The sequence below is a fragment of the Lissotriton vulgaris genome, chromosome 1_1 (genome assembly GCF_964263255.1).
Source record: "Lissotriton vulgaris chromosome 1_1, aLisVul1.2, whole genome shotgun sequence".
Taxonomy (NCBI): Eukaryota; Metazoa; Chordata; class Amphibia; order Caudata; family Salamandridae; genus Lissotriton; species Lissotriton vulgaris.
Window position 1 is genome coordinate 1543149520 of NC_141685.1, and position 23752 is coordinate 1543173271.

At 41.3% G+C, this 23752-nt stretch overlaps 1 protein-coding gene across 1 annotated transcript in view; it reads right to left on the minus strand.

Annotated features, from left to right (window-relative positions):
- The window catches only part of OTOGL (otogelin like), a 1110282-nt gene that overhangs the window by 293752 nt on the left and 792778 nt on the right, over positions 1-23752 (minus strand). The window contains exon 35 of the mRNA XM_086931129.1: positions 4713-4890. Coding sequence (XP_086787255.1) covers positions 4713-4890 — 178 coding nt within the window. The remainder of the gene's footprint in view (positions 1-4712; positions 4891-23752) is intronic.

The window sequence follows — 23752 nt, forward strand, 5'->3', positions numbered from 1 at the left end:
GGGGGAGGGATCGTAGAAAGGCCTGGGTCTGAGTGTGGGGGTAAAAGGGGAGATAAAAAAATCATCATCATCATCACCATCTAACAAAGAAACTCAGAATAGGGAACGCTGGAGGAAAGAAGGGGAACTTAAAGGTGAACTTAAAGGAACATTATGCGTATAGTCACTATTAATATGTGTGGACTGAACGATGCAAGGAAACGTAGGGATGTGAAAGAATATTTAAGAACTGTGCATGCTGATATGATATGCTTACAGGAAACCCACGTTGAGGCCTCTCGCAAGTTTTTATTGGAGCAATTAGGATATCAACTTTTAACATGCACAACACAAGGAGTTAGAACATGGGGGGGTGGCGATACTTGCACGGGCCAAGGCTGTAGCAGTTAAAAAACAACTTGCAGATACGTATGGCCGTTGGGCTATGGTAGAATGTCAAACACAGGGACTGAATTTCACCCTATGCTCAATATATGCCCCTACAATAGATGAGCCGGAAATATTGAATCAAATTAATATACAAATAGCCAATTGGCCTCTCTCAATAATAATATGTGGAGATTTTAATATTAATGGTTTAAATGGCCTTTGGAAAAACGACCCTGATAGGTTTGTGGGTCGAAAGAGGAAAAGTCATAGAGCTTTGATACAATTAATGAATGACAACGGACTTATAGATATGTGGGAACAACAAAATGTATGTGGGGGGCAGTACATACTATTCCGCACCACATAAGGCAATAGCACGCTTAGATTACTTTCTGATTTCTCCTACGTTAATCCTCATCTCTAAAATAAGTAGGCTGCCATGGGTAATGTCAGACCATAACCCCCTAATATTAGAGCTTTCAACTCCAAAGTCTCAGATACAACCAACTAGCTGGTCATTTGAGCGAGCTCTACTACAAGGTAGTAAATACGCGACACATATGGGAGGCTGGCTTAAGGAATTTCTTGAAATAAATAGGGGGACCGCGCAGGCGGGTGTGGTCTGGGACGCCCTGGAAGCTGGTATCAGGGGAGAAACCATGAGTTACTCAATCAGTCGCAATAAGACAGAAAAGGTTGAGATGGAGGGGAAGATAAGATTAATCACCACATTAGATGTAGAATTGGTCAGGGCGATTGGCTGTAAACATGACATAAAAGAGATAGCACAGAACTGGCTTTAGCCAAGGCTGCTGTGGGGGAATCGATAGCCTCTAAAGCGGCTGGAAAATTTCTTGCCTGGAAGCAGGATCAATATGAATACAGTGAACAAGTAGGGCGCATACTCGCAGTTAGTACTCAGCAGGCAGCAATTAGAGGGGATATACATGAGTTGATATCAGATGCTGGGGTAATTGCCGACACTCCTAGGGAAATCTGCAGGATATTCCAGGACTTCGAGATATGGGGATGGGTAGACAGGAAATAGACCAGTACCTTGATTCTGCTTCAATTGAGATACTAGTAATGGAGGACACAGCGGCATTGGAGGCTTGCTTTTCCCCTTAGGAAATCCAGAGGGCAATCAATGATCTCCCCGCTGGGAAGGCGGTTGGGCCCGATCTCATCCCACTAGAATTCTATAAAAAAAAATTCCAGCATTAAAAGAGGATTTCAACAAACTCATGATCGAAACCCAGAGTGGACCAACACCGCCCTTATCTTGGGGGGAGGCCACAATGGTGGTATTTCTGAAAAAAAAACAAGCCCCCAATAGACCCAGGTTCTTACAGACCAATTAGCCTCATGAATAGCGACACTAAAATTAATTAAAAAATCCTAGCAAACTGCCTAAGCTCAATAATCGGGAAGGTAATCTCCCCTAGACAGCATGGGTTTATCCCTGGGAGGAGTACGGCAGACTGTTATTAGGAGGGTATGCACGTTATTTGATGGTTCGGCAGTCTCACGAGACCCTATGGCCCTTATATTGTTGGATGCTGAGAAGGCTTTCGATAGGGTCTCGTGGGGCTTCCTCTGGTCCGCATTAGAAAAAGCAAATGTTGGAAAACGGTGTATAGGGGCTTTACAGGCACTATACATAAAGCCCAGGATTAGGCTCCGAGCAATGGGTGAGGCGAGAGGAGTAATTAACGTTGGACACGGAACCCGACAAGGGTGTCCTTGTTCCCCGCTACTTTTTGCCGTTTATATCAACTCCTTTATTAGGAGAATAGAATTAAATAGAAACATCCTGCCAATAATATCGAACGGGTATGAAACCAAAATTCTAGGATACGCAGACAACCTTGCAATCACACCGCCAGAACCTGTATCAGCTCTGGCGGAAATCGAAAGAGGGGTAGATATTTACGGGGCATTGTCTGGTTACAAATTGATCCAAGGCAAGACGCAAATTGTGATCAATTATAAAATTACCCTGGCGGACCAAAGAATAACAGATTAAGCGGTGTATCTTGGAATAACAATAACCTCGGACTTAACAAGGATCGTGGAAAAAAATCTGGCTCCTGTGATTCAAAAATCCAAAAAGGACTTAGATAGAATGAACAATTTGCATTTGACGATAGTCGGTCGCTGTAATATAATAAAAATGATACTCCTCCCTGAAATTCTATACCTATTTAGGATGATTCCACTAAAATTCAATAGCAATTGGTTAAAAGAGATCGAGGGAGTTGCTAACCATTTCATTTGGGCGCAAGGCAGAACGCGAAGGGCCATTAAGTTCATGTCCCTGGCAAGGGATCGGGGAGGCTTGACAGTACCCAAATTCAGGGCATAATATTGGGCGTCGGTCCTCCAATATACAAGAGGGCTATTAGGGGGTACTACCTTAGGTAAATGGAGGGGTAGTGAGTGTATCCCAGATACATATGAACTTATAACCACGGAGACCAACAAATGGCTTTTAACATTTAGCGAAGCAAATTATTATAAGAAAGTAAAGTTCAAGACACTAGGGGCTGCAATATCGGTCTGGACATTTGTCAGGAAAAAGTTGGGGCTGGGAAGAATGAATTACTACACCCCCTTATTTAAGAACCCCTCGCTACCGGAGGTTTTCCATGACAATGTAATGAGACAATGGGATGAGCGTGGCGTAAAAACCATTGGGAATTTTACAGATTCAACAGGTATAATCACTTTGGATAAGGCGCAACATCTATATAACTTAGAGCGTAGAGACTTTTACAAATACCTGCATATTAGGTCAGCCTTGCTAAAGAAGCAAGGAGGCAATAAGGTATTTAAAAGGGAAGAAGTTATGGAGCGATTACAAAGCGAGGAGGGATGCTCAATCTCACATATATATGAAGAACTGAGCCACTACAAGGAAGATGATTGGGGGAAAGTATCGGAAAAATGGAGAACAAAACTGAATATAGTCGGGAATGAGTTAGAAACCTCACTCAAATTGGCAAATACAGTATTAAAGGTAGCGAACCTCCAGGCGCATTTCTACAAAACCTTATTTGAACTATACTACACACCGCATAGAATAGCTCATTGGGGGGAACAAGCGGTATAAGCTGCCCGCGATGCCAAAGCATGGAAGCAGATACGATTCATATGTTTGCTTCATGCCCCATTCTAGATCCATTCAAAAGTGCAGTAGAACAGTTTTTGGGCAGAGTAATGGGGAGTCATATAAATTTAACTTATGAAGTGATGGTATTGGGGGTGACGAAAGAAGGGGTCCCGATAGCTCACCAGGAATTTATATCTGGCTATGGCTATAAGCAGGATATGTGTAGCATCGCTATGGAAAGATCCAAACCCCCCCAACGTTTCAACAATGGATGTCACGGTTACTGGCTATGTACAATATGGAGAAGGCACTATATGAGGAGAAAGGATGGAAGGCAAAGCACTTAGGGAAACAAATTTGGGCTCCAGTTACAGAATGGAGGGAAAGGATGGAGAGAAACTAGCGGGGAGGAGCCAGGAGCATCATATTAGAGGGGAGAAAAACTGTTTGAAGGGTGGATCAACAGGATTTATCAACAGCAACAAGGTCATGGTGTACGGGGGGCTCTGTACATTATGAAGCTAGAAGAAGGTACTTGACAGGGCTACAAAGTCGCAAGGATGTGAATATAGCGAAAATTGGCCTGTGCTTATATTTCTTTTCTCTGTATTCTAAAAATGAAGTATAAGGATTACTTTATCTATTTTGTGTAATCAGGAAGTGATGAAATAATGAATTGATGATGATTAATAAATAAAAAAATAAATAAATACATTTTAAAAAGGAGCCGCCCATGCAGGTAAGAGTGGTGGGGTGCTGGGGCCGGGTTAGGGGGGGATTCGACAAATGACCAAGAGGGGAAATGAAATAAATAATTATTTTCCCCTTGTCGACGAATGTGGAAATCTCCCCCCATTGTCCCCGTCCCCCCGCGCCACTGCTCTCACCTGCACAGGCCACTCCTGTGAACAAACCTAATAAGCTAACAAATATAACGGCATCCCATACTGAAGGTAACAATTTGCTGCTTCAGCTCCCTGGATGACACTGAGATTTTCATCAAATTGAGTGTTAAATGCATCACATTGTAGTGTGAAGACAACATGAAAGACAAATTGTGTCAACAATCTATGTGTCAGGACAGTTAATTTGACATTAGCACCTGTGCTAGCTGGAAACCAATGTAAACTATTTGGCTTGAGTTGTTTTAAAATCTCCAAATATATTGGCACTTTATTTATATACAGCAATGCATTTTCAATGATAGAATTAGCCAAAGAAAACAACTTACAGGGACACTCCCATTCTGGACAGCAGGTATCAGTGTTAATTTGAACTGGCATTCCTCGAAAGCCACAGTCAGGTTTTTCCACATTCTTGTAGCAGTTTCTTGAAACGTTGTATAGCATCCACCCAGTGTTAATACAGACGTATTGACTGCATCTGTCAAGAGGTTCGATATACCTTGGCTTTTGCAAAACAAAAATAAATATTTACAAATGTATACACTCTCTAGATACTATAGCAAATTTTAATTACTTTAAGCATACCATACTTGCATGCACAATAATGCATTTAGGGCATATTCATGAGTACTTAGCGCCGTCGTAGCATACTTTTTGTGAAGCTCTGGCAGCACAAACTACAAAATTATATTTATGAGGTCACGCAGAAGACCTCGTCGATATGGAGAATGACAGGGCAGCGCAAATTGCTGAGTTGCCTTCGTTAGTGCTGGGCTGCTGAAACGGCACCAGTGCAGTCACTTGCTGCACTGCCATACGCCAAATCCCTATAAATGAGGTCCTTGTTGTACTGTAGTATAATGTAGGGAACACGTTTCTTGCACAACCAACTGAAAACCCAAGCCAGCAGAGGCATGTGTTCAATTGACCACCAGTGTTTGATCAGACAGGAGTTATCACAAATTTCACAAGAAATTAACGCATAACATGCTCTTTAACAGTGGCGTAGCTAGGCACTTTGCTGCCCATGGTGATCTCTGCCTTTCCCGCCCCGCGCACGTGCTGAAGAGCGGTGGGTGCTGGTGATAATTCATGCGTTTGTCGCCCCCAAAATACATGCCGTCCGGGGTAGGCCGCCCCCCACTTGCTATGCCTCTGCTCTTCAAAAATAAAAAGCACAAAGGGGGATAACGGAAATTCGATGTTTTACATAGAAACATCGTTATTGTAGGTAATGAATACATTGGAAATATTTCTAATGCACAGAAAAGTGAAGAATGCTAAATACTCAAACATATTTGTGCGAAAGCTTTTTTCTTTCTATGGAGTCTTAATGTGCATTTCATCTGAGGCTGGCTGTGGAACTAATTGTGAAAAAACATTTATATAAGACAGTCTACAAATGTTCATAACAGATGAAGAAGGCATTTAAATTCCTCCAAGAGCTGTAAAATTAGCTATAAAACTGTACCTGGGATAAAATCACTCTGTCCCAAATGGCCTGAAGAGCACTCTTTGGTATTCAATTAGGACTCATGTAATTTCTGTTCACACCGAGTTGGTTAGTTAATTCACAAAATACTGGTTAGCTATATGGAATTTTCCAAACATATTCATTCTAAATTCTACGACTCTCTCTACAACAAAAAATTTTCCTGTAATGAAATGTAAGCAATTAGAATATAATAATAGCTTATCTCACTCTTTGTTAGAGTTGCAATGACAGCTGTTTCTAACATGTTCGGATTTCGTCAAAGATGGCTAACGAGAAAGAATAACTATCCAGTGGCAGCACACAAACTTGACTCTCTAGCTGTTCAAATGAACCTAATCCTAGTCAACATACATGCACATTGAATACTTTTGCAATTCAGAAACTGTACAGAAAGAGTGATCAAATGACCGCTGGTAGCTGACACGTTTTCTCCCTTTTACTGGAAACTTATCAAGAATGCAACAAATCTAAAAAAACGTATTTAGTTTAGCTAGTAGAATTCAAATATAAAAGATAATCTAGCGTTAAGAGAAAATAAAACATCAACCATGGCAAACCATATAAATAAGTCATATCTAGACAGTATCCACAGTTAGGGCCTGATGTCGGTCATAATTGCCAACATCGCAGCGTAATCGGAACCAGCAGACTGACCTCCGGTCGGCGGTCCCAACAACATTATTATGATGGAACTGCACATTTTCCTATAGAAGCTTGGGCTGCGGTTAGAAACCGGGTTACACTCCCAAAATAACCCCTACTCACACTCTAGGCTGCGTGGCGCGAGCAGTCAAGGCTTATTTCAGAGGCGATGTAAGTTAAGCAGTTGCGACCACATACAGTAACCCAGTGACAACACTACAAATGGACACCACACAGGTTTTATATAAAAAATAAGTAAACTTTATATAGAGTTACCACAAGACCATAAACAACAAAAATACACACTATGATTACTTTAAAATGGTAGATTTAAGCTTAGTTCAGTTCAGTTCTTAGATGCGACGCTCTGCGTCAATGTATCTTAAGTTGCGTTGCGCTTCCACGACAAACAATGTCGCAGCGATGGGTAATGCGGCAAAGTCAGGTGCAAAGAAATAAAGACGTGAAGATCTTCCAGATGCGGCACGCTTCTCGGGGATATGAGAAGCTCTCGGTTCGATGCGTGGACTACAGCGGCGACATCCAAGATGCGACGACAGCAGCTCCAGCGGCGACGCTCTTATCCCACGATGTGTGAAACTTACGCTTGATGCGACAACTACAGAGGCGACATCCAAGATGCGACGGCAGCAGCTCCGACGGCAGCGTGCTTCTCGGGGGATGCGAGGTGCTCTTGGTCGATGCGGTGCAATGCGACAGTTCCAGCGGCGACACCCTCCTTCAGAGTTGCAACGGCAGGCACAGCGACGGCGACACGCTCCGACCTCGTTGTGAGATTCTTCTCCTGATGCAGTGCAGTGCGACAACAGCAGCTGTGCACCCTCCTTCTCTGGAGTTGCGACGGCAGGCACAGCGACGGTGACGCGCTTCTTCTCGTTGAGTCGCCCTTCCAGTTCCTTGCGACATGCAGTTCCTCAGAAGGCCCAAAACAGCAGCAGGCACTTCCAAAAGAACTCTTGGGAGCTGGGGGGTAAAGTCTGTTGTCCCTGAGACTTCAGCTGGAGGCAAGCTCTTTTCCAAGGCCTTGTAGATGCTTCACAAGTTGAAAGCAAAGTACAAAAAGTGCCTTTCTTCTTCCTTTGGCAGTAAAGCAACCACTGCAGGCCAATCCCTCAAGCAGCACTTCAGCTTGGGAATAGTCTCTCCTCAGTTTCTTCAGGTCCCTCTCCTCAGTAAAGGTTTCTTCTTGTAGTCCAAAATGATCTAACTTCATGGGATCAGGGTCACAATATTTATACCCCAAAATCCTTTGTTCTCCGAGGGGAGCGGGGCTTTTGCCCAGTTCAAACCAGTTCTGAAGCACTATGTTTAACAGACTTCTCCTTTCCTTTCACAGTGCAGGGCAGACACATCAGACGCCCCCCAGGAGGTGGAGCCAGCATTGTGGAAGGCAAGTACCATCCTGGAGCACTTTGTTTACAGGACTCCTTCTCTTCTTTCAGTGTGCAGGGCAGAGACATCAACTGCTCCTCAGGGGTGGAGCCAGCATTGTGGAAGGCAGGCACAGCCCTATTCAAGGTTCAGGTGTAACTCCTCCCTACCATCTAGATGCAGATCTCTCTATTCAACACTGGGTGACTCAGCCTGTCTCCTGGAATTCCCCAGCCCGGTCACTCACAAAACCAGACATAGGAATACACAAACTAGCAGAGGCAGGTTTGAATGGTTAGACAAGCAAATACCTACTTTCCAAAACTGATATTTGCAAACACGGAATATTAAAATAAACTTCACTAAAAAATTGATTTTATTATTCAGAGTTCAGGCATACTAAACTCGAATTTCTACCATGTTCTCTGAGACAGTTAGGATTATAAAATGTAATAACTCCAGCAGACCATTCTGGCCTATGGAGAACAGGTAGCCTTGCAATAGTGAAAAACGAAAATGGCTGTAATTCACTATTAGGACATACCACACACATCAGGCCTTGTCCTACCTTATGCTTACAATGCACCCTGCCCTTCGGCCTACCATAGGGGTGACTGATATGAAGAAAAGGGAAGGTTTAGGGACTGGGAAGTGGGTGCACTTTCCCAGTCAGCATGACAGTACCAGACTGCACACAGGCTATGCAATGGCAGACCTTAGACATATTTTACAAGGCTTCTTCTGTGGGAGGCACAACCAGTGCTGCAGGCCCACCAGCAGCATTTGGATTACACGCCCTGGGCACACTCAGTGCACTAGACTAGGGTCTGACAAGTAATCCAAATAGCCAAACATGGAACCACTGATTAGTACATCAATTTACAGTAGGAAGCACTTGCACGGTGGCACTGATTAGCAGTGGCACAGTGTCCAAAGCATACAACACCAGCAAAAATACATGAGGCAACAGCAAAAATGGAAGGGAGACCCACGTCAATGGTGCCAGGTCTAACACGAACTATGAAAATATTACATATAATATGAACAAATATATTTGCATTCACTAGTCGAGTATTACATGATGGGAATGTTGGAATGAATAAGAGGCTATAGAATCATGAATGTGGTCATGGTGGTGTGATGAGCCACCCTTCGGACCATCGAATGAAAAATCGACTTCTATAAACTGTTTCAAATATTGTGGGTTGGACATGTAGGTATTAGGGTATAACTTGGGTGCCTTTGGGGTGTGGTTATGGAAGAGACAGAGCGTCATAGGGGAGGGAGCAGAGAGGGATGATTTGTCACTGTCCGTCGGTTTGCAGAGAGGCCTAGCTGTTCCTTCCTTTGTCCCGTTCCTGAGTCCGGAAATCTTTGTTCCCTGACTCTATTTCAATGGACCCTCACTACCTCCTTAGCCAGGGTGTGGTATTTCACTGATCCTTGGGTTAGTATATTCCTTCTGACTCGTACTTTGCATAATCACTTGCAAATGTATTTTTTTATTTGCTGAAACTTATGTCTCTTCATCTGTCCACTCCTTCATATGCATATCGTTCTTTTGATGATGAGTATGACACTGTTTGCATTTGCTGATGTTTTTTTCTTCCCTCTTGTGAGATTCTTTGTTTGCATCTGTGATCTGTATACGATGAGCATTAATTATTCACATTTATTTGAGATAAACTTCATTAATCTTACCGAAAGTCTTTTATAATATACCTAACAAGATAGTTAGATAGATAGTACTATTATTACCATTAACTACTCAACCAATTGGTCCATCGACCAGAGGAAAGAGAGTTGATATACAGGTTAAGTTATGCATTTAGAAATGTTAGCATGAACCTGTGAAGGAAACAAATGTTAACGTCATTAAAACATGACCCCAGTGCATCAGGGATTTGGTTGAATGTGTATGGGCCATTTGTATGTGATATTATCGAGTATTCATCCCTGATTAGGTGTCACGCCGGATCAGTATCAAATAGTGATTGCCGAACTAAAGTCATGTCCAGCCCTAACATCAATATTTGGACTACAGACTTATAAAAAAAATATTAAGGGAGATATGTTAATGATGTACGATGGTTATAATATGTATGGTGTTTGTTAATGGTAAATACCTGAGAAATAAACGTATTTTCAAAGTGAAAGATCAGGAAGTGGGCAATGTAAGGTAGGAGTTGAAAATTAGACTTCTCTTCAAGCGATATTGTTAGAGAAGCAGGCATGTTGGAATTGAACTGTGAGATAGTACACGAACCCTGTGTGATAGTAAAATGATGTAATAATATTGATATGGTTTAACATATGTGGTGTGTTACAGTTTACTGTTTGGTGGTTAATCAAAACAATGAACACAAGGTAAAATGGTAACTGGAGAATATTAATCTGTAAACGATTAACAGATAACTGAGTGTGCTGTGTGGATGTCATTTGGAATACCAGAATAGTCAAACATGTGAAAGTGGAAAAATATGAAAAATTTCTGCCTGGCATTTAATGAAACGTAGAATAGTATGTTGTGAATGATGCACACAAATGAGTTTTATCATACAGATGCACTTTAGAATGAAATCCTAGGGAGCAATTATGCGTGTGTCTCTCTGTCTTGAATAGCCATTAATGATAGTAGGCACTTGCAAAGAGAAGCAACATCCAATATAAGAACTATCGTGCCCTTGGTCTACATGACATCCTCAAAGTCATTCAGATTATATTTCATAACTTGGATGAGATTCCAAACAGCATGGTGAAGGAAGTTATCTACATATTCCTAAACATTTTGTTGGTGAGCTGAAACCTCAAATGATCGGTCTACCTGCAGGGAACAGTCCTGATTTGTGTACTGTGTATAATTTAGATGCGATGATAATTGGGAAAGGGAACCGTAAGGTTTTTATATTCTATGTCCGAATAACTATGTGTCTCTCCATTCTATTAAATGCAATTTAAGTAGCAAATTGACATACTATTTATAGAGGTCACTGATAGTTCCTCATATGTATTGTTGTCAGAAGGATGTCTATCAATGTTGGTTCTGAATACTTCACTGTCTATAATGACTATTTAGTCTCCCTCATCTAATTCATTAATTACAATGGATCGATCATTTGTAAAGGAATTTAATGCAAATCTTTGTTTCGAAATAAGGTTTTGATTAAGGGGCTTGGCTATTGCACATTTGTTCTCTAACTCTAATAAATCATACAGAACCACTTTGGGAAAATTGTGAATGAAATTCCCTCAATGTAGTGTGAAGAAAATGTAAATTTTGGAGTCAGATCACTTTCAATACTGTAGTCTGAAATTATATCCAGGTCTTTTAATATTTATGATACAGTTGGTACGTCAGGTTTTCTGGTTTTCAGGGATAAATACATTTGGATATCCCTGATGTCTTTTATAGTATAATCACAGCTCAAGGGCAGGTTTTCTGTAATATACAGGTTTGGTGTCTTTTTTTTTTAAATCGCAATTTGCGCTTATTTATAATGTGTATAGATCTATTTGCACATTATTAAACTTTCATCTAGAAAAGGGGCAGACACTTAGGAATGTATTTAGAGTTTTGTGGGCAAGGTGCTCCATCATAAATGTGGCTGTCATAATCCTGGTTTGACCGCTGTATTTAGAGTTGGGCAAACCATCATGTTTCAGCCGGATGAGCATCAGGTATCTCGGAGGGTGGAAACCGAACCGACAGCCAGACTGACATTGAGCTGTCAGTCAAAGTGCTCAAAGGAAGGCATTGAGACCGCAAGTTGACAAAAGCATTACTATCAGCAAAGAGCAGGTTGAGACTGGTATGTCCCACGAAAGAAACATAAGCAAAAGGGACCCACTAAGGATTTCTCGAGAGCTAGAGGCAAATGGAGACTCAGACTTGTGGCTATTTTTTGAGGCAAGTGACTGGGGAAAGGGGGGAAAAAAGGTGAGAAAATTAAACCCGCTGAATAGATCCCAACTGCTCTTCTGTCTTGCTAATTGTAAAAGTTTGTGTAGCATTTCTTCAGCAGACCTCAAAGAAGTGGGGCTCTCTGTAAATATTAAGGGGACTAAAGTTACTAAGGTTCTGTTGTATTCCGAACTGGTAAAGTCATCATTAATCAGAACGGAACCTGATTTACAGAAAGAAGGTATTAGGCTGGTTAAAAAATTAGAAATGCAAGGACCAACTACACAGGAGAGACCATTCTCTTTAAACCACGTAGGTCTGGTACAAAGGCAGATCAGAATGATGGGGCCTGCTGGGAAGAAAAGGATAACATAGAAATTACGATAGGTAAGAGGGTGCAGGAGCCAGGCGAAGATGCCATTTTAGCTGTAAATAGATATAGAGCCTTGGCACTACTTGATTATGAAATGAACAGGAGTCTAAATGAAATTTACTAGGTATCTGGGTCCTTGCACAGCCTTTCAGTGTTATCTTGGAATGTTTCTGGGTTTAAAAGAATAGAAAAGCAGGCGAATTTTAAAAAGATCATTGATAAATGTGACATTGTCGGCCTGCAAGAGACCTGGCTGTGTAACGATACCCAAGTAAGTGTAGGGTTTGATCAGCAGACAAAGGTAGCAGTAAGAAAACATTTTGGCAGGCCTTCAGGGGGACAAGGGACATTGGTATCAACTAAAGTTGCCAAAAAAGTGGTTTTGTTGAGTGCGAAATGTAAATGGGTTATAGGATGTAGAGTGTTATTGCTGAACCCTGACCCCCGGTTTGATGGTATTATTATTGTAAATGTGTACATTCAAAAGGGGGAAGCGAGGCCGTATAGGGAACAGATGGAAAAACTGAATAAAGATCTGTCATCTATGATCGAGACCTATCCAAGAGACGTAATGCTAGTGCTGGGTGATTTTAATCACAAGTTAAATCCTGCAAGGACCGATCAATGGAGTCGGGATCAATTGAATTATTTCAAAATTGAAAATGCAATATTTCCAAGGGTGACAATGGTCAGAACAGGACTCGGCTTTAGGTCAAATGTTGGGGGCTTTAGGGCTGATGTGTGCGAATGGGAGATTTGATGTAGATAGACCTGCAAAGCGAACCTTTAAGTCAGGCCTGCAACCCTGCCCAATTGATTATGTTTATATACAAGTCCGGTATTTTGAGTTAATCAAAACATTTGACCTGACAGGTGAAGAAGGAAGTGATCATTTCCCGTTAAGGCTGGAAATATGTGAGCAAAAGAAACAACATAGGGAGACAGTGTTACCGGTGCAAGTCGAGTATCCTAGACGACTAACAACTAGGATTACGGAGGAATATCTGGAAAAATTTGTAGCTGTTTAACAGACGCTGTTGGTAGAAGATATACCAATTGTATATGAGAGCTCCTGGTTTGAGAATTCAATTAGGGTATTAGTGGATTGCCTGAGGGTAAAAATTAAAGAAAGAAACCCCAGAGGCGAGAGGGGAAGTACAGGGTATAAGAAAGGAAGGGGACGGTTTGACGAGGATTGTAGGAAGGCCAAAAGCGTAATTAGGCAACTGGAACGAAGATTAAGGGTAAAATACAGTGTAGAACTGTGGAATAATCTCCGGAAGCAAAGGAGGCGCTATAAAATGCTGGTAATGAACAAAAAACGATGATTTAGAGAGAGCTGCTGGGCCAAATTGCTGACCGCATTAGAATCTAAAGATTTGAAAGGGTTTTGGAGATTGGTGCAAGAAAGTTCAAATAAAGAAGGAGGCACCCTGAAATGTGTGATCTCTGAAAATGAGTGGGCAAAATACTTGGGGGAAATTTATGGGCTCTGGAATGAAATGGAAAGTTTCAATTTTATAGTATTGGGTGGAGTGAGTAAAGAAACTGAGGTTCATATTTCTATTGATAATGTCAAAAAAATGGTGTCCAACTTAAATTTGACACGGGCAGCTGGCCCTGACAATCTTCTTGCGGTGGTGATAAAAAAGAGGACGGATTGGTGGGCTCTGTTCTTTTCAAAAATGTTCCAAGGGATACTTACCTCAGGCCAAATCCCAGAAACCTGAAGAGGTGCAATAATAAGGCCTAGCCACAAAAAAGGGGACCTTAACTCACCCAAAAATTATAGGTTAATTAATTTGCTGGATATAGGCAAAAAAGTATTCGCCAAATTGATCCTAGAAAAACTAAAGGAGTGGTCAGAGCTGAACCAAGTTATACTCCCAGAGCAAGGGGGGTTTAAGGAGGGCCATTCGACAGGCAACCACTGCTTCGCACTTTGGTCCATAGCGGGAAAGTCCATTGAGCAGAATGGTAGATTGTGTTGTTGCTTCGTGGACTTCCGCGCTGCGTTTGACTTAGTAGACCGTGGGAAGCTGTGGGAGACATTGATTGGCTATGATATCCCCAGAGAATTGTTGAGCCTAATACAACTTCTGCACACTGCAAACTGGGCATGGATTATTTTAGCCACAGATGGGAGTATATCAAGAAAAATTGAAATTGGAAATGGGCTAAGACAAGGGTGTGTTTTGGCCACTCAACTTTTTTCACTTTTTATAGCAGACCTGCCCTCTATTTTAGGTAAAGCAATGGGGGCAAGCCCTAAAATAAATGGGAAACATATAGCATGTCTTTTATACGCTGACGACCTGGTAATTTTCGACCAAACGGAGATCGGGTTACAAAGAAAGTTGAATAGCTTTCATGCGTATTGTAAGTTGAACAAATTAGTGGTTAACATGTACAAAATAAAGATTCTATGCTTTAGGAGAAGGGAAATAAGATATAGCTGGTACCCAGGTCCCGAAAAGCTGGAAACTGTAAAAGAGTACAGGTACCTGGGTATGTGGTTTCAGAAAAATATTAAATGGATAACCCACCTAGATGCTTGTAGAACAAGGGCAGCAGCGTCAATAAATGGCCTTAAGAAATGTAATGGAAGCTATGGAGAAAAGTCGGAAAGGCCTGTCTTAAAGGCATATCTAGCTATGGTCCCCCCGCAATTTCTATATGGGGCAGGGTTACTGTTTTTGGGTGGCAAACATGGATGGGATGTAGAGGGGGGAAAAGCTTTGAAAAATGTATTCCCACTCCCCAAATGTTCCATGGTGCAAGCTCTAAGGTTAGAAACATGTTTAACCTCCTGGAAGATAACAGTTTGTATGGCCTTAGTTAGATTCTGGCAGCGCCTGGGTACCGAGGACGAATTAAAAGTCTCACAATGGTGTAGGAGAGAAGCGTTGATGAGTGAACGAACCTGGGCTAAAAGGGTTAGAAATCCCCTCAGTATGGTTGGTTACTGCTGGGACTAGATGTAAATCCTGTGACCCTCCAAATGGAGCTTACGGGGAAGGCTCTGAGAGAGGTAGGATATGAGGTATCCCGAGCTGAGGACGAAGTTTACCTGGCGACGAAAAAGTCGGTACAGTTTATGGCCCAGGCCTGGCAAAAAGATATACATTTCCCTTTTATTGATAGATTACCGAATAGATGGCTGAGGAGAGAAGTTCTAAGATTAAGAACTGGATTGAATCCCTGTTATGGTAATATTAGAGTAAAATTGGAGATGATAGATATCATTGAAAACTGTAAGTGTATAGTGGGAACCACATGTGATATGATGCATATCTTATTAGACTATTCAAAGCTCTTAGAACTTCGAAAATAGATCTTATGTCCAATTTTTTTAAATATGGTGTACATAATAGACTTGCTACAAGTGTTCTCCTAACAGAAATGCTCTCCTTAGATATGGTTTGTGTATTGGGGAGATTTATGCAAAAAGTTAAACGAACTATGAATTGTGATTAGCCTAAGCCATGTGTGATCCATTTTAATGAGTTGTAAGTTTTATATGGTTTTAAAGTTTCTATGTGACATTGATCTGTTTTTAAATGTTTTATCTGTTTAAGGACAATAGTCCAAATAAACTTTGATTTTGAACTGAACTGAACTGAACTGAACAAAGTACTCAGACTGTCTGCTCTGTTTCGGGTGGAACTTCCAATACACTTTTTCCTTTTTGGGATCATCATGGAAACCCAAAATCTTTCCCAAAATCTAATTGCTTCTTAAAATGTATTTCCTTACCTAACAAAGAAAAAAAAATCTGATCAAGTTATATATTGTGTCAAGTAATGAGATCAAATAACTTCAATTAGTCAACCGTAAAAACATATCAAATGTGGCCATGCCAAGTGTGGCCATGCCACCTGAAACATATATTTTCTTTTTTAACATATCAGCACAGTGTTTTGCACTCTCTCTCTTTCTTTTTTCCAGGTGTTATCCTTTCTATTAAGTTACAATAAGAACATGATAATTCCGAAAGCCATTAGATTGCTGCTTATTCTACATATATGAAAATGCTGCTTTGTATTTACACCCTCTTGAGAATGACATTCATTCTTCTGCAGACTGCTGTCTTTCACTCAAATCACATAGTACAATATAGTATTGGTTGAGAGCATGAGGCTCTGATGTTTCTAATGGGTTTCAGTGGGGTCCACATTTTCATGGAGAATGATTTAGCACTAGGAAGAGGAATGGTATGATGTTATCACAGCAGTAAAAGCTGTGACTGGATTTTAAATACACTGATAACTGATGGTATGATCTAACAGCATTCCTCCTATCCTGTTCACTCACACACTTTCCCTCACTCCAACCACACTGGCTCCTAAACAATCCTGTTGATTCTCCAGGTTCACATCTACTTCGTTCAAGGAACAAGGAAGTTTAGAAAAGCAATTTACCTTCTTATACCTCTCCTTGGGTATGTATTTAACATCAAATGGATACTCTATAAGTTTCATTCTTAATCTAATCAACCTTGCAGTAGTTTTTTTTGTTATTGAACGCTAGAGCCACTGATGGTGGGTACCTATGGCTCATGATCAGTTCGCAACAAAACATTCACTCCCCACACATAAGCCTTAAAATGTTTAGTCGCCTAAGTGAGAATTTGTCATTCTGTCACAGAACAAAACCTTTCCTGAGGCTTCAAAGTTAGTGAGGCAAACGCAACCACATACTCAGACTCACCTTTGCCTTGAGACAAAATAGCCCCAAACCAACAATACTCACATCCACTGCGATCACCAAAGGCTTTCCTGGTTGATATGGACTAAAATGTGGAGGATTGGACACTTTTCTCTTCATTTGGCTAAAAGCATTTTATTGAGATTGACTCCACACAAACTTAGCATTTAGGCATGCAGGGGTTCAACCTTGGTATCAAAACTCTGGATACATTTGATAACGTACTCACACATACCTAAGAAAGCTTGAAGTTGTTCCCTATTCTCTGGGGTATCCACTTCTTCAATGCCCTTCCCAGACATGTCCAAGATACTCCACTTCTTGCAAACAGAACTCACACTTGTCTTTCCTCAATCTCAAACCTCTTTCACTCAATGCACTCAGTACGACATTCAATCTCAGCTCCTTGCGGAAGACTGAAATGCAATCGTGGAAAAATAAGACGACATCCACATCTCTCAAAACTTCTCCCATCACATATTGAAAAATATGTGCAGCGGAACCAAGCCAAAGGACATTCTGCGAAACTGGAAAACACCACAATGAGTAACAAAGGCCGTAAGATGTCTTGAGCCCTTGGTAAGCACAACTTGGTAGTTTGCCATCCCCATATCTTATTTAGAAAATAGCCTAGCCCCAGCTAAAGTGGCCTTCATTTCCTAAATTGTTTGGCACATGATACCCTTTTTAAGCTTCTGAGGTCAATGCACATCCTCAGCTCACCATTTATTTTCCCAGTAACGACAATAGAGGAGACCAATAACAATGAATCCATAGGTACTAATATACTATCCTGACACAACTGGGTAAGATGTTTCTTCAAGCTTTCCCTGATACGCAAAGAAACATACACTAATTTTTGTTTGATAGATGCACAACATTCCTTGAGTTGGATTTCATGCTTGGACCCTTCTAATTTCCCGCTTGTGTCCTGAAGCACACAATCATTTGATTTCAACACTGTTTCCAAATCGTTTGCACAACACACTGTGTTCTCATCCATGCAGCAAACTTGTTGATCACATCCATGGCTTAAGGATGATTCATAAACATCCCTGGTGATGCTAGCCAATAATGCCAGGGCCCTTCCGTGAGACGTACAATTTACCCTGCACCTCCTTCCATTTGCAACCGATGACAGTGTCAAAAAATCCTTCTACGTCAATTTTCTCACCATTATATTCATATGGAGATATGTCTGCAGCCAACAAACTAATGATAACAAATTTGTAAGTAAATTTGCTCAGAGAAATAATAGTGATTTTGGACCCTGAATCCGTTAATAAAGATACACACGCATATCCTATGGCAAAGTACTAAATACGATCCTGGACTTTGAAACATCATTTTCATGAACCTTGATACACAATAGTAAATTGTCCATATTATCTGCCAACCCTCAATCAGGATTGTCAGACACCACAGTCACAGTATTTTTCTTAGTATTCATCTGACACACTCTAGTGAAATGGCCATAAACTCCACATTTGTTACAGTTCTTCCCTAATGCAGGACATTGCTTAGATGAGGCATCGTGAAACTTGTTTCCACAGTGATTACAGAGATGTCCACCCTTTTTTCTTTTGGCATAAACAGGTTTACTTGGAAAGGCTTTGGTTCCTTTGACTACTATAACAGTCTCTTCTGTGTTCTTGTTCAGTTCTTTGGCAGATAGTTTAGAATCTTGTATAATGTTACCAATAACTATAGCTTTTTCAAGGGAAGGAATCTTGCAAGACAGCGATCTCTCCTGAATCTTTTTATTAAAATGTCTGGTTTCCAGCTGATCGCTAATAAGTTGGTCTGTGAATACATCAAATTCACACTTGGCTGCTAACACACACAAGGAAGCCACATGCATGTCTAGCTATTCAGTAGCATGATGTCCTCTTGGAAAAAACGTATGTTTCCTAATAACCAATTTAGGTGGGGTACAAAATTGTCTCTAATCTTTTGACAATAAGAGGCAAATGGCAAAAAATGTCTTGACCCATCAAGCCTAATGAATGCAGGAGTGGCCCGTGCACGTGAGAGCGGTGGGCTGGGTTGGAGGGTGGGGTGGGGGGGAGCGGGGGGGGGGGGGGTTTGACAGATGACCACGAGGGAAAAGTAAATAAATAATAAATGTTCTCTTGTGGTAGTCTGTTGAAATCCCCTCCCACCCGGCACCACTGCTCTTACCTGCACAGGCAGGCCTCTGCTGAATGATAGCTCTAACAACCATTTTTTCCTTTCAGGGAGGGATGAAACTTCAAAACCATTACTAGCCGTTAGAAAAGCATTAAAGGCTCTGAGCCACTCTTAACCAACAAAAGGTGATTCACCTGGTGACTGTAGGAATGAAGGAGGAGGATTGATTACTTGTTGGTGTAAAATACAGTGGCATATGTGAAATATGATGCTTAGGCTCACCAAAACATGCCTGCCCTCTGCAGCAGTACTAAACAGGCAACAAAGTCTACCACAATTGAGTCATAATAAAATTAATTAAGCTGCACAGAGCTTTCACCGGACTAGCAACAGCATTCGTAGTCAAGATGATAAATAGTAGATAAGATGTCAATGCCAGATCAAACCTTCATAGGTAGATAACCTAACTTGTACACTCTGTGATCTGTTTCGAATGAGGTGCGTGTCCATCACAATAGGGCAAACTCAGGCAAAAACAATGCTGCAATTACCCACGCACACATTTGCTAGCATTATGACATCGCCACCAATCCTGCTCCGGGAAGCTGATGGCATCTCAGAGTGATGATGGTAGGCTGAAGGTTATGCCGATCAGTGCTTCAAAGTGAAATCCAAAAGAGGTACAGGAAATCAAATCCCAGCTGAGAGTCAAGTGCAGTGCACCCAACACCACTCTGCTTGACTTGCCCCACCTGATACCACTCTGCGCAATTGGCCACTCTCAAAATATTGTTGTACTTTTCCTGCCACAGGGAAACCGTGATATTACTGTGTTGTGTCTCACTCGTCGCCAGTATGATATGAGGCAAGCACATGGATGATGTTCCTCACAATAGTTTATTGTAGGAAGTTGGAGAAAGAAGGGAGGGGGACAACCTGCAGCCTCTGAGACCATGAATCCATTAACCACCAGCCTCATGAACCCACCAACCCCTGCATTCCACATTCAACCATAGAACATGAGCACAGGCATACAGGCCCATCATAAAGTCTGCAACAGCCTAGATATAACAAAAAGCTTAGGTGCCTTACGAGAAATCTGAAAGATTTTGAATAATCTGAAAGATAAACTTCGTAAGAGTGACCTTGAAATTCCAGCAATATTAGAACACATTTGGATATCTCCCTGCCTAAAGCTTTCATGCTTATGGACACTACAAAATGCACACAGTTCTGCAACAACTTTTGGGAATATGGAAAATAAATCATTTCAATACACAGCTTATTAGTTTGTTAATTGTCTTAGGACTTTGCAGTGTACATCATATTATGCCTCTGTGGTAACCAATACATCAGGGGTGCATTATTAAGTTTAAAATACGAATAACAGAATATATCAGAGCTCTCTAAAATATAGATCTTGGGTATGCCACAGAAGAATTCTTTTTTAGAAAGACATGATGGTAAAGTTGATAGCTTATTTTTTGGGGTAGGGAGGGGTGATGATTGAGTACAACTAAACATTAGGAGAGGTGACATTGACCTGTATTTAAGACAAAAAGAGGCAAGGTAGATGTTTTTTGGCTTAATCTGGCTGCTGGAGAAATCCTTGATACCATCTGAGGACTTTCGGTATTTTTGTCATAAATAATACTGACTATTGTTGTGACCTCGACATTTATTAATCTCTGTGGTATGACATACTAGTAAAAGTCGTTTGGTTCTGAAGCCTGATGATCAATTTAACACCTATCCAGCAGATCGCACAACAGACTGGATGAAAATATGTTCTTTGAAACTGTTTGTGATGTGATGCAGCCAGCGTTGCTGTTTTGAAACCAGTTTGTTTTTAACAATGTAATGTAGATGGAACCAATAGGAAAGGAATGATGTGACAGACTAAGGGGCTTATTTACGGACCCCTTTGTGTTGCTCTTGCACCACACATTCTGCAGCACACATAGAAAGAGGAAAAAGCCTCCTAGGATTGTTTATGTGCAGGAAGGGGGATTGATTTTGAGCAGGAAGGTGCCCCTTCCTGCACAAAAAGAATCCTGCCTACAACACAGGAACCCTTGCATCATGGTGCAAGGATACCAGTGTTGACACTAGGCTGCCAAAACGGCTCCAGAGCAGGGAGAAAGGATGATGTGATGCAGAGCAACGTATCACAGTGACTAGCTGTGCTGCCCTGTACCACAAAACTCATAAATATGCCCTTAATTACTGAAGGAACTCCAAAGTGTGAACTCTGAATGTTGATTGGATCACTGGTCTAGAATTAGAGTTTCATAATGAATCCATTCATACTTGTATTGAAAGGGCACACCTCTATTTTGATTTGCGTTACCTTGTGAGACCCAGAGGAGGTCTAAGCTAAAGGAAAAACACGTGTCTGGGGGATGTGATTATGTAATGAATAAGGCTTGTGCACTGGTAAGATGATGTTTCGATATTTTAAAAGTTTGTCATATCATCGCAAATGTTATGGACCTTTTGTAACACTGGACTATCCTTTGCTTTTTTAACCCAGTATGGTATGAGGAATTTTGGAGTCAAGGACATGTTGACCCCTTGAGTGGAAGTACTGCAAGCTGTTTTCGTCACCCACAGCTCGCGACCGACTCCACAGGGCAACCTGGATTTTGACTTTAGAAGCACACAGATATTATTATTAGCAATTTGTAAAGCGCATCGCATCGTTCCCCTCACAGGTATCATGGCGCTAGCAAACCACCTAAGCACATACAACTGAGATGGTGGACTTTATAAGGTTGTATCAAGAGTAATTGCTAAAAGTAAAGAACGCTTTCTCACCGGAGCTGATTGGTCAGCGGATTATGTTGAGAAAAACTACCGCTCACATCGTCATCTACTCACGTGTTCCAAAAATGTATACTTTCATCACAAGTAATATTTATAAAAATGATACACGAAATCCCTTTTCTATGTACAAACATGTTCAAAGCATAATTATCAACGTCAAACTATGCGCCAAAGCATTATCAGGGTCAAACAATCATGGAATTGAAAAGAGCCTTGAATGTCCTGTTGAATTTCTTCCTGTTGTATTACTCCTCCGACTGTACAAGAAATTAATAGTGAGGAAACAAAAACAGGACTATGTTGACTATGTTGTACTTGTGATTATTGGTAATGGTGATTTGCAAAACAAAACAGCAAGAAAACAGGAATAATTAAATGGTAAATGAATTCAAGGTAGACGAGAGTACAGGCAAGAGCAAACAAGCATTTGCGATGCAATAGGTCGCATTTAGGTGCGTTTGAGCTATTGACATTGCAAATAATGCCTTTTTTTTTGTTTTCGTTTGTAAAACATAAATAAATGCATAAATGCGAGACCTATTGCATTGTAAAGTGCTTGTTACACTTCTACTTCCTTCTTGCTTCCCAGTGGCTGCCATCTGTCACTGGTGATACTGCAGTGGTAGATTATGCAAGTTGTGGTTATAGAAGAGGGCCGATTTTAGCCTCATCCTGGGAGGAGAGGAGTTAAGGAAAAGCAAAAAAAGAAAAACATAGTGTGTAAACAATGTTCAAGGTATATTCTTATGTGAGAGTTAGCAACATGCTTTTCTCCAGGAGTTGGTTACCTGCAGAAAAGGTGATGAGAGGAATACTTGCAAATAGTCAAAACCACTGCCAATCGCTCTGGATAGCTTTCCAACCCTACTGAAGAGCCCCATATAGGCGAAAAAAGGTATTGGGTGGTTTGTGCTGTTCAGGGGTTACCTACTCCGGCTGCTTGGGCTACACTTTTTCTTTTGGAGCAGTAACAAAGTTGATTGGTGTACGGTCTGTGTGAGGTGGCATCCTGGGCAAAAACTGATGGATCAGAAGCGGCCTGAGTAATTACAAAGTGGCTGGGAATAATTCAAGCATTCCACTTACCAACTTCTTTTTTTTTTTTTCAAAATAACGTGCCAGATTCACTGAAGCACAAACCAGCATGCAGGATTGTGTACAGTTTCACTTGCTTGGAAGTGCATGAGTCACATGTATACCATGCCAGTCAAGGCTAGGGTACATAAGGCAGGTTTTCTACTTGTCTTTTTACTGCAGGTGGCAGGAAGGGGCAACATTTAAGTCAGGGTAAGAACAGAGGGGCATATTATCAAGGGGGTTTATCTCCGCTTTTTTGGCTTTAAAAGCCAAGAAAGCGGAGATAAAATTATCTCCCTATTACCTAGCTGCCGCTAACACCAGTTAGCGACAGCTAGTAGGAGATAGCGACCATCTTGGGCCCCACTTTGTATGTCAGTGATATTTATCACTAATGAGATGCAAAGTGGGCGTGCCAAGATGTTAGAGACTGAAAACAGTCGCTAACATCGCTATCTCCTATTACCAACTTTTGGAGATATTCGCGCTAAGCGGGAATATCTCCAAAAGCTAACACCTGCCCTGAGCAGTTCTTAGCCATGTTATCCAATGGGAGGTGGATAACATGGCTAAGAGCATTAGCTCGCTAATGCATGAATATCGCTGACTTTTCAGCGATATTCATGCTTTGCGGCGATTTTTACCGCATTTGCGTTAAACCTTGGTAATACCAAGGTTTATTTGCGGTAAAAATCGCCGCAGCGCTGCGGTAAGTTTTTGTCTCTGACCAAGCAATAGCGATAATTATCGCTATTGCTTGGTAATATGCCCCAGAATTCCTTGTTTTACTGCAAATTCTTTAGCCTCAGATACTAAACGTTTT